We start from the raw sequence: 12,927 nt of genomic DNA, 5'->3' as shown, positions 1-12,927 counted from the left end.
TCCATCTGTTCAACTGTTAATTAACACTACAAAATCTGCAGCTAATTAACATGGTAGGCGTCCCCTCCACATGAGCAGCAGCATAACACCTTTCAGTCATGAATAAACAGTGCACAATATCAGGCATTAGCTAAGAATAATGTACAGAGTACTTATCTGTCTGCTCTGCTGCAATGGATCCTCAGCGATCACCAGGGAAGCCTATAAGCCCCTGGCCCCACCAGCCTATAAGCCCCTGAAAATGGCAGGCGCCATCTGCACAGAGAGAGCTGACAGGACGCGCTTCTGTCAGGCTCTGCTGCGCTCTCAGTGTGTATAAACTTCCTGTGGAAGTAACACACTGGAAGCCTGCACTAACTAATGAATATTAATAAAATAAAATAAAACATAGTGTTCCCGCTAGGCTGTTTTAGCTCTAGCAGCTCCCCGCTAAAACAGCCTGGTGTTTGCATGACACACCGCACGAGGAATCCCAGCGCCGCCGTAGATGGACAAAGGAGAAATAGGATGGATGAAAGATAAATAGGTATTAATCGCTGTTTAGAAGCAAAGGTGAAACTGTACCAGATATAGGCCTTTCCCAGGCCAGATTTATTTAAATGTTGCAAATGTAGGCAATTCTTCATCCACACTTCCCAAGTCCCTCAAAGACATAATGAGAGGTGCACTCCTCATAGTAGTAAGTGTAACAAGATAATTTTATTCAAATAATATATAAAAAATAACCAATAAAAATTCTAAGTACCGTATGGGGCCTTAAACATAAGGCGTTTGTATTCGCTTGTCAGGTGGTGGATGTTAAACCCGGTAGCACCATCCAGATTAGGTCAAAGTCCAGGTTCCCACATGGTCACACACTCTCCTGGGCTACCTAAAAGCCTTCCTCAGTGTGTACAGGAGCAGAGTCCTAAGTGTCATATTTACACTATTAGACACACCAACTTTCTGCTTTTTTGGGGAACATTGTCACATGTGTAAGAGGTAACAATAAATACAATACACAATAGCCACAATAGAATATATAATTAAATTCCAATAAGATCTGTATAATTTCTGAAGATAAAAAAAAAATATGTAGGATTTGCACACAAATATACAGAAATAATCTGTCATGATCTGTCACTTTCCATTTAAAATATGTGATTAGCTAGTAGTAACTTCAGGTGCATCAAGCAACAGAAGAGAATTTGTGATGACTCAAATGAGGATTAAAGGTCCATACACACTGGGCGATTATGCCCAGCATGTATGTACAGCGATGGGGGAAGCCCATACACACTGAGCGGCTTTCCCCCTCCCGGCACCGTCAACGTGGGGGGAGGATGGCTTTGCATAGCGCAGCACTATGCGAAGCCATCCTCAAAGCCGCTCATCTGCTGGTAATACCAACAGATGAGCAATTTTCCCGGCGATAATGCGGGAGCGCGCAGCAGCACTCACCGCTGGGCCATACACACTGGGTGGCTTTGAGCAGAACTTGCAGTTTGAGCAGCTTTCAGCTCAAAGTCGACAAGTGTGTATGGGCCTTTAGAGTCCAACTAAGATAAGACCCACGGACCAAAGTTTACTAACATACCTATATGGGCAGAACAGATGGTGTAACGGTTAGCATTACTGCCTCACAGCACTGAGGTCATGGGTTCCATTCCCAAAATGGCCCTAACTGTGCAGAGTTTGAATATTCTCACGTGCTTGTGTGGGTTTCCTCCGGTTTCACCCCACAATCCAAAAATATACTATAAGGATAATTGGCTCCGAACAAAATTACCCCTACAATAAATGTGTGCATTTATTTGTGGTACAGAATATAGATTGTAAGCTCCACTGGGGCAGGGACTGATTTCAAATATTCTCTGTAAAGCTCTGGGGAATATGTGTGCACTATATAAATAACTGTTTGACACAAGCCTTGAATAACCAGGTGGCACAGGAGCAACATGTAGCACTGGTCCAGCAGATAGTGAACTCCAGGAAGTAAGTTAGGGATAATAACCACTATGCCACTATTGTAAGGTAAATGTGCCGTCTCAGGAGCACAAATTCTCCTAGAGACCAAGTAGAGAAGGAGAGGGTCCAGGTAAGATGGCGGCTGACCTGCAGCACCAGGTGCCGCCACCCACCAGTGCTAATGGGGAAGGTGCCGCAAATATGCGCATCTGTATATATATCTGATCATGCAAACCGCAAATTCATCCAATATATATCTATCATGCAAACCGCAAATTTATAATATATAAATTCAAATTCATCCAATATATATCTGATCATGCAAACCGCAAATTCATCCAAGACACGTAATGGAAACTGATATAGTAATCAACCAAATACTGTAGAAGCACCATTATTTCCAGGACTACATTTCAAGTTACAAGTTCATTACAAGTTCTGAACGTTTTACATTTTATGGGATAGATCAGGCATTCCCAACCACGGTCCTCAAGGCACACCAACAGTGCAGGTTTTGTAGATATCCAGGCTTGAGCACAGGTTACTTAATTACTATCTGAGGATTCTGATTAAACCATCTGTGCTGAAGCCTGGATATCACTAAAACCTGCACTGTTGGTGTGCCTTGAGGACCGCGGTTGGGAATGCCTGGGATAGATGCTGAAGCTGGAGTACAATTTTCTTTTTATAAAATTACACTGCAGGTTGGGCAGATTTAAAGCGTGTCAATATTTAAATTTGAGGAATGGATCAAATCGCACTATTTGTCCTGCATGCATGCAAAAAAAAAAAAAAAAACAGGTGGACACACGGTCAACAAGGAAAAAGGTCAATTAATGCATGTCAACTTTGTTTGTCAACCTTTCAACTGTTGACCTTTTGCCTTTCGATCTAATGGCCACATCCTGATAGGAAAGCACAATTTACTTTTCATTTATCAAGAATAAAAACTTCTACACTGGGGGTGCCTTGAAAAAAATGCTGATGTTATATAGAAAGTTTGGGGACCACTAGACTATGGGCATGATTTTTGGTTAGGAACAAATGCAGTGACATGTTGCATCTGAATCTGGACAAAAAATAAACATGTTGAAATTAAATGAAAAGGTTACGATGCAATTTCTATATATTAATTTAGCATGAATATATGATACCTGCTGTAACTCTCCTGTCACATGCTGTAGGTGGAGGCAGTGGTTTTTCTGTCGATTTCAGTGTTGAAGTAAAAGTTTCTGTTGACACCTTTTCACCATTTTTATCACCACCATCTTCGTCGTCATCATCATCATCATCATACAATCCTGACAACAAGTTAAGGCACTGAGAATTCACCATACTCTGTTTAAGGGATGGCTGGATAGAGTCTTCAAAAAAACCGGCAGGAAGCCTGAATTGAAAATAACATTTGAGTGAACTGGCAGAATAAATCTTTACAATTATTAAAATTGCAGTACCTCATAGTAGCCAAACACATATTTGTATAAATCCATTAGACATATCAATCATTTTTGCACCATAAGAAAAATGTCAAACATTTTTATACACAAATCTGCTTGTAGAAAAAAATTATATTTATGCATTTTTCTTCATACTTAATAATTTCATAATTAAACTAATTTTTGTAAATATATTTTATATTACTTTGTTAAGAAAACCTTAATTATCTCTTAATAGGCATCTTCCAGACATATTTATTCAGTGATAATAAAAACACTAAATTATGTTCCAATATAACAGCAATTTACAGTCAGTGAAAACGCAACAATTTTTATTAAGATGCAAAGATATTGAAGTCAGTTTCTAAATCAGTGGGGGTGGGGGGGGGGCGTGGTCACGGCAGCGCGCAAGTGAGGGAGGACATCCGGGCTCCCCGGCACCTGCTGCAGCTTCCCGCTCCTTCTTCCATGTGCAGCTACAAGCGGACGGGTAACTATGAGATAGCTGGCCCGCTGGGTAAACGCCGCTTCCCGGCAGTCTTCCGCAGACCTCCCTGCCCGCTTTGCCACTAAAAGAGGAGCCTTTTGGAGATGTGTCCAGCTAACCTCCTTGAAATACCTGCCACCACTGCTCTCACAGCCGGGGGACATTGAAAAGCTGTGAGTAAGGCATACAAACAAGCAGGAGGAGAGTGTTTGAGCAGCAGCTTATACACTGGAACAGAAGTTGCTGGGTCTGTGAGTAAGCTCCAGTAAATCGGACTGTTGGTAGTGTCCTTCCCGCACTTGTATTCTTCCCTTGGTTGGATATACAGTCTGGAGATAGTGGTTGCACACCTAAGCAGTCTTCTGAAAGACAATTAATATACTTTATATATTGTGAGCTTGAAAGTGCTGCTGCAGGATAATCCCAGCTGGTTTGGGCTGTTTGATTGGTGCTATTCGGAGATTCCCTATTCCATTCTATCACTGAAATTACTTGCGAGCGAGTAGAAGAGTGGAATATAAACTAGCCTCAGATATTGTGATCATATCTATACGTGTACGTGGATGGATCTAGTGTAATATACACAAAGACTGTCGCTTTGGAATACCCTCTTAGAGACACTGCTTTTTGTGAAGACTCCCTGGACATATCCTTTTGGTGCTAGCCATTTGTCTTGAGCAGCAATCCGCTATGAATATTCAGCGGTCATAGTATCTGGTGTTTAACCATCAAGGCATTGAAAACAGACAGTGATCAGTCAGACAAATTGTTAAAATCATTCTAATACAAGAAAATTTATCAAAGCATATATTTTTTTTGCTTTCATGCATTTGGGTGGAAATTTTTGAATGTCATTTGCTCCCATACATTTCCAGGTTTTTGTTACCACCAGATTGATCAGACAGAAAAATCTGTACTTGTGTACGCACCTTAACTCTAAAATCCGATAGCAGATAGATCCCCAAGTCAATGGCCACTCACTCGCATAGGATACCTTTAAGTATTCCCTCAATTGGGGCATCAATTACATTAAGCATGCCTTTAAAAATCAGGACAACAGAATTTTACTTAAGTTGTAAATTGCACGTACTACTATCACACCTAGACTTACAAAAAATATACTCTCCCCTCCCCTGGTTTTGAATCAGTGTAAAACCCCAGAGGCCGATATTATTTGTCTCCAGGAGTGACACTTGTACGGGGAACGATTATTATCACTGAGATGCTCCGGATAGGCTGGGCATTTAATGCACCTTTCTCCTTCATATTCAGAGGTGTATCAAGTTTGGTCAAGAAATCTATAGTATTTGAAAGCGGTACAGTCAAGATGGACCCCGGGGGTAGATTTCTGTTTTTAGACTGCAGCAAAAACCACACTCATATATGTTTATTAACAGTCTTTATTCCGACTTTCTCATTTGAGGTTCTAAATGCATCCGCTGACTTCTCTGCCTCCTTCCCAGACAATCAGGTGATCTGTTTAGAGAATTTTAACAAGGTATTTACACCTCAGTTGGACAGGTGGAAGGATCCTTGGAGAATGAGATATCCCGGCCTTCAACAATTCTCATGTCATTCTTCAACGCATAAAGCCTTTTCTAAAATTGATATGATATTTGTCTCAGACAAAATGTTGTCAGGTTGAATATAAAGCCCAGGGGATATGGAACCACTCCCCGTTGGTTATGCAGATTGATTTAGAGTTATGTGAAAGTATACGATATTGGAAGCTTCAGCCTTTTTTGCTGACACAGATGGGTGAGCAGGATAAGTTACGGGGTGAAGTTGAAGTTTTTTTAAGGATATAAAGGTTAGACTCAAAATATTTTTACATGGGATGCAGTTAAAGCGTATCTGCAAGGCCATTTTATTAAGAAAATCGCTTTTAAAAATCACATTGGAAGAAAGCTGTAGAGCTGGAAACCAATAGGATTAATTTGGAAATGGCATATTTGAATAATAACTTAGATTCAGCTAGATTGGCAGAGGTCCCATACATTTCGAATTTAACCATAAGAATGATGGTAATTAAACATGAAGAGAAAGAAGGCTTTTTGCTGGGAAAAGCTTAAGGCAAACCAATATGATTAAAATAAATCTTTACTGGAAAGCATTCAAAACACAGATTAAAACAGGAGGAAATACAAAAGGGGGGGGGGGGGGACCCAAAAGATGGGAAAAATAGGTGGTAGGCCAGAGAGTATCAAGGTAGGTCTTGAGCTAAACAGTACACATCATCTGTAATCTCTAATCTTAGTGCGTAAAAATACAGATACATTTAACACTGTAGTGCGTGAGATACATACAATCTACAATATCTGAGTATATACAATTATAATATATATGAATATGGTGACCAGTGGGGACAATGTTGCACAATAGGTCAATAAAACAAATATAAGTTTGTATACACAGTAAGCATAGTCCAAATGGTAGGACATCAAATATGTAACGGTTCCTGTACAAAAGTGGTTGTCAACAGTATTGGATAGACAAAAACTAAAAGGTGCACATACACGGTGCATTTTTTGGGTGCAATGCGTGCTCCCATGCGCATCACAGCAAGTCTGTGCAGCCCGGGCTTTAAGTACTAGATTGCATTGTATCTAGTACAAAAAGCACATTATATATTTTTTGTACTAGATGATATGCAATCTAGTACTAAAAGCACAGGAGTTCATTGCACCGTGTATGGGCACCTTTAGGTATAATATCCCGTATCCGAATCATTCCAAAAACCATGTTTTTTTGGAACAATTCGAATCCCCCCCAGCCCTTTTTTTATACTTATCAAGTCCCCCAGCGTCCACAGCAAGCCTTTAGCATCCTCTCTGGCGTCTCCAGCGGTCCCAGGAGTGCATTGCACAAGTGTGCGGGCGCGCAAATGACATCACCGGCGTGCCTGGAAAATCGCGCAAAGCACTCTTGGGACCACTGGAGACGGTGCTCAAGGCCTGCCGTGGACGCCAGGGGACCATTGGGGCACCACCAGGGGACAGGTAAGTATGCCTAAAATACACTAGTGAGATTTGGTCTGATTTGACCCGATCATGTTTGATATCAGCCAATCAGCGACCTCCCATTCATTTGTAAGGGTTTTTTTTCTGCAGCTCATCGTCCGGCTCCTCTGAGAACACCGCCGCCCGGCTCACATCCGCCAGCGTCCACTCACCGCTTCTGTGAATCCCCTGCCCACCACTTCTCACCCCCACTGCTGGCTCCCCTCCGAGGTCCGGCTCCCCAGGACTTGCATGCAATTTATCACATGCAAAACTTGGCACATCAAGTTCCAAATCATGTAAGAGCCCTCCCAGGGAGCTGCCGTGGAAATAAGGTCCGACTTGTCCATGGGGACCTTAAAGAAATCTGCTAACACAGTTGAGAGATAAGAAAAATAGACTGGGGGAATAAGAAATCGCACTTAAGGCATGATTCAATAGCCCCCACGGAATAGTGAAAACTGTGCACGTGTGACCCCTTGACAGCAATCACCTTCTGGAAAAAGTCACTGCAGTGTAAGTGTGGGTGGGGAGCATCGACACAGCATTGCGGAGGTCTGTATAGTCAGGACTGTTTGTGGATGTGTGTCACAGAGGCTGCGTGACTGCACAGGCAACTGTTTCAACCCAAACCATGGCGGCCCAACACATGCCTACACAGCTAGGCTGCAAAGATAGGGGGCTACCTCTAAATATACCAGTGCTTTTTATTTAGTGAAGCGCTCGAAAATTTGCCATGTGATTACAAAATTTTGCAATAGAATCGAGAGGAGAGTCCCGGCATGCAGGATGGCTTTGCCCCGTGCTGGGGTGTTTTTTACTCGCAAAACTCATACTGAATCAGGCCAAATATACTTTCCATGTACATTCATATATACATTCATTTTATGGTCCCTATGAAGCTTAAAAGTTTTTATTCATTGAGTAGTAAAAATGATAAAAGCTTAAAAATGTGTAAAAGCCTTTTAAAAATGTCTATAAAATGGTTGGTCTCGCCGTTAAATCCCTTATTCACATGCAATTTAGCTTGGGATACAATACAAGAAAAACTTAAAATTCTTTATAAAATATTTTTATCATCATTTTAGGTCAAATTGTCCACGAGGTACTATTTTTCTTACAGATTATAACCATTATTATAAACGAAACATAATAAACTGTTTTAGCTGCATGCCTGATAAATTGCCTGCATTTATACATGACTGCTGGGTACATGTGCTGGGTGCTTTCAGTGGATGGTGTGTGACCTGTCAGGGTTCGCAAATACTCGCTATAGCGAGTATTTTACCCACTTTTGAGCACCAGGGACTCATTTTTTATGAATGGCTGGGTCCCCTGGGACTCGCTCCGCCCATTTCGGCGTGCACGCCGTGTTAATGTGTGTGACGGGGGTGGAGGGATCCGTTTCCCCCTCAGTTGTGATACGACTGTGGAGAAGACACAGCGTGACAGCCGCTTCACACATCTGCTGGGCGCAAAAATGAAAGGGTCCCTGTCACCGCAGAGTCATAAGCTGGCTCCTGCACTGCGCCTCAACAACAGACGGCTGGAGCCAACACCAGAAGCAGCTGCTCAGCAGGGGAACAGGGGAACAGAGCTGCAGCTGGTGTGAGGATGGAGCACGAGGAACTGAAACCAGCATTGGGGGCCAGAACCAAGGAGGTGTGGCAGTGAGGATGGAGCAGACCCGGGCAGGAAGTAGAGGTAAGAGGGGTGCGTGGTCCATTTAGCAGGCTGCTTGGCTGTGTCATGTAAAGGGGATTTATTGCTAGCAGGACTCGGGCTGCAGACTTCCCTCCTCCTCTCCTACCTGGCTGTGCTGCTCTCTTGTGTGTCACTGTCACCTCCTCCAGGCTCTGAGTGCTGGCTGTTATTGGCCCGCTTGTCCCCTCCTCCCCTCACTGCACGGCTGGCAGAGAGGCTGCAGCTCACCAATTACCTCTTAACAGGCAGAGCTGCCTGTAGGAGAGGAGCCTATAGACTCTGCTGGGATTTCACTCACCCTATCCCTCCTGTTCCTGCTGCCATTACTTTTAATTTTGCACTAGAAACAATAGACAGGGGGCAGAATCCTGATTGCTGCAGCACAGGTGTCCCTATTCCGACATTATGCCTTTTTCTAGTATATGTGTATCTTGCTTTATGTGAGTGGGCAAATTGCCAATTGATTACCCCCCAACCCACAATAGCCACAATTTTGGGGTGCCCAAATCCATGTTTGCTTACCAAAAAAAATAGGCTCAGGCTGGCCCTTGGCTCAGGGTATATGCCATATGGAAGAGAGGAGGAGGCTTCTGTATGTGCCATGCTGGGGATGGGGAGAGGAGGCTTTATTCTGTTGGGACCCAGAAAAGGTCAAGTAGGACCCCTTTTTTTGTAAGTGAGGGGTCCCAGGGACCCATCATTTTGGGGAGTTTTCGCGATCACTGCCTGTGGTGATGCATAGGTCACGCACGCCATGTCTCCTTCCCATAGGAGTGCCTGCCTATGCACCGCCGCTGCTCCTCTGTCAGCCCCTGCTCCTTCACCCGCTGCTGCTCCTCCATCCGACACTGCTCTGGACAACCTGTGTGCACCACAAGCAGGTATGTCCTTTACAGAGACGTTGCTGCAACTAAATTGGGTGAGGTGTTGGATATCTTAAGTCCTGGCCATGTTTTCCAGATTAACGAATATTGAGATAAATTGAAATCTAAATTAAATTCAATAAAGCTCTGCGGGCAAAATCCCAACTGACCCTGCTCATTATTTCTATTGATGCAGCTCATAAAAAGCACATATCTGTAGGTGTATCCTGCTGACTCAATCACTGTTGCTTCTCAGCCATTGGCGTCCACAGTCCATAGATCTGTATTAGCTGCATCACTGCAAAACCAGCAACTTAAAAAAGCATTTCATCAGCTTCGCTAGTAAATAATGTGGGGCAGTAGTGTGTGTTATATCCCTATGGGGCCCTGATGGTGTGTCATGGCAATTTTGAAGTCGTGTCGCTGTGCCTCGAGTTGGAAAAGGTTGAAAATGACTGGATTAGGGGTTATGGTATTTTAGATCTACAATGTCTAGGTCTACAATCATAAGGTGGACCACTATAGGTCGACGGGGTCAAAAGGTCGACATGAGTTTTTATGGGGTTTTTTTGTGTCTATGTCAACATAGGTCGGTATGGACACCGTCTAAGTATACCGCATCCCCTTGCATGGCTTGCTGCGCTCAGCACACTATTATATTCTCTATCCATGCCTTAGTGGATGGTAGGCCATGAAATACTGCCTGTCGGCACATGTCGGCTCAAAATGTAAAAAAAACTTAATGTCAATATTTTTTTACCCTGTCGACCAATAGTGGTCGACCTTATGACTGTCGACCTAGAGTCAATCTATCATGAGTCCGGATAGCGGTTTAGAAGATCAGAGCAGCAGCATGACCTGTTCACCCATCTTAAAATGTAACAACCTCTAAAGCTGATGTAAAAAAAGAGGTATGACTCCACAAGCTCTTGCAGGGAATCTGGATCTCTCTGCATTACTGGGAAGTTGTGAAGAACCCTGTTCCCTATTCCATAACTATAATAGGGATACGATGGCTGCAATTGATATTATAGCCCCAGCGGGTACACAACGTCTCAAACCCCATCATCAAGCTCCCTGCTTTGACACCAGTCTTAATGAGCTCAAGAAAAGGGGGCGTACAATTGAAAGACAATGGAGGAACACTGACGTTTTAGCCGACAACACAAAACTAACAAAGCAGATTGAGTAATATCAATTGACAATAACACATAAAAAAAAAGTTCAACTATCATTGCAGCAAACAATAGGCCTGCTCAACTTTTCCACACAGTGGAAATGATTTGCAAGCCAGCATGCCTGCATCCCAGGCAAGATGTAATGAGTTCGCAAAATATCCAAAATATATCTATCATATTAAGGCTACCTGTTAAGTGCCTTGAGTCCTATTGGAGACAGAGCACTATATAAATAAAATTATTATTATTATAAATACACCAGTCATGAATCATGTATACTGTGTGACAGTAGATTGATAAAGAAAAATGGTTGTTTGTGGGTTTACATAACTTCCTATATATAGATAGATAGAGAGAGCGAGAGGCCACAGAGATATTGACAACACTCACGTGGATGATGTTGATGAAGCTGAACACTGTTCTTCTAAATCTATAGAAATTTCAGAGAAGAGGGAAGGAAAAAAAAAAAGAACATAAAAACATAGTTACATAGTAGTTAGGGCTCAATAAAGACGTGCATCCATCAAGTTCAATATAAACTGAAATTTGATTTAATTAAATACAGATTATGATTGTTATTTGTGCCCAATAGATGTCGAACCTTATTTTGAATGAATTTATAGACGTCGAACCTTATTTTGAATGAATTTATAGTCTCAGCCGACACCACCTCTCTGGGAAGAGAGTTCCACAATGTTACTGCCCTGACTGTAATAAAGTTTTTTCTTTTAAAAAGGTACGAAATCTTCTCTCCTCTTGACAAAACTCATGTCCACATGTCCTAAAATCCTTCCTTAAAGCAAAAAAGGGTACATGACAGTTCGTTATATTCGCTCCTTATATATTTGTACATGCTAAGCATATCTCCCCTTAAACGTCTCTTTTCTAGCGTAAACAATCCCAATTTGTCCAATCTGACTTCATAATTTAATTTCCCCAACCCTTGTATTATCTTTGCTGCTGTTCTTTGGACTTTTTCCAGTTCTACAATATCTTTTTTGTAGTGCGGGGTCCAGAATTGTACCCCATATTCAAGGTGTGGTCTGACCAATGCTTTATAAAAAGAGGCATAATTACTTTTGCATCCCTAGTCTGCATACCTCTCCGTATACAGGCTATTATCCTATTTGCCTATTTAGTTGCTACATGACACAGCACTGCACCCCAGTTTGTTGTCTATTTGAACTCCTAGTTCCTTTTCCAATTCGGATTTACCTAATGTCACCCCGTTTAGGTTATAACGCACACTGGTTTCGTCTCTCAAGATTTATAACCTTGCATTTATAAACATTTAGGGGGATATTCAATGTCTGTCGTGCTCCCGCAGCCATCTTCCGATGGGGGAGATGGCTGCTGCTGTCTTCCCCCGACAGCATTGAACAGGGGTTCTCGGCAGAACGAGCCCGACTTAGAAGCTGTCAGGCTTGTTCTGCCGAGAAAACCCGGAAATAGTCGAGCTCCCGGCCGGAGCTCGACTATTTCCGGCCTCAGATCCCGGCCACGCCCCCTTCTCACCGCTCCGGACATTGAATCCCGACCACCAAGCAAACGAGAACGGGACAGGGGCATGGCTGTCGAGCTAGCTCGACAGCCGTGCCCCTGACATTCAATACCCCCTAAACCTCATTTTCCATTTTTTTGCCCACTCATATAGTTTATTTAGATCACTCTGAAGCGTCAATACATCCATGTCTGTTCTAATTACCCTGCTCAGTTTTGTGTCATCAACGAAAATGAAGACATTACTGAGATATACCCACCCCAATATCATTAATGAATATGTTAAATAAAAGAGGCCATAGCAATGAACTCTGTGGCACTCCACTTAGTACAGGTATCATATTTGAAATGCACCATTTACACTCTGTTCTCTATTCTGCAGCCAGTTATCTACCCATCTACAAAGTTTTACCCAAAGGCCCAGTTCCTCCTTTTTCTTTATCAACCTCTTGTGTGACACACTATCAAAAGCCTTAGCAAAATCCAGGAAGACCACGTCTACAGCATTTCCACTGTCTAAATTGTTGCTAACTTCCTCATAAAAGCTTGTGCCATTCTAAATGTTTTTGGACACATCCCTTAAAATTCCCTCAAATTATTTCCCAACTATTGATGTTAAGCTCACAGCTCTATAAACTGCTGTTCTCCAGAGCTCTGACACCTTACTCGATGAAAATGATTTCCCGAAAATGTAATACAGAGAGCTTGCTAATTTCTCCCTTAATTCCATTAGAACCCTTGGATGAATCCAATCCGGACCTGGGGATTTGATTGTTTTGATTTTGCTGAGCCTCATAGGGGAGTTCTAATATT

The 12,927-nt window shown here is 42.5% G+C and overlaps 1 protein-coding gene across 1 annotated transcript in view; it reads right to left on the bottom strand.

Moving 5' to 3' along the window:
• ZNF830 (zinc finger protein 830) overlaps window positions 1-12,927 on the bottom strand; it is a 58,121-nt gene that overhangs the window by 23,193 nt on the left and 22,001 nt on the right. Inside the window, exons 4-5 of the mRNA XM_083188277.1 lie at window positions 11,005-11,044; window positions 3,102-3,334 (exon numbers count right to left, since the gene is read on the bottom strand). Coding sequence (XP_083044403.1) covers window positions 3,102-3,334; window positions 11,005-11,044 — 273 coding nt within the window. The remainder of the gene's footprint in view (window positions 1-3,101; window positions 3,335-11,004; window positions 11,045-12,927) is intronic.

The sequence above is a fragment of the Crinia signifera genome, chromosome 5 (assembly GCF_055691185.1).
Source record: "Crinia signifera chromosome 5, ASM5569118v1, whole genome shotgun sequence".
NCBI lineage: Eukaryota > Metazoa > Chordata > Amphibia > Anura > Myobatrachidae > Crinia > Crinia signifera.
The sequence above is the reverse complement of the archived record's forward strand: the minus strand, read 5'-3'. Positions and strand labels throughout refer to the sequence as shown.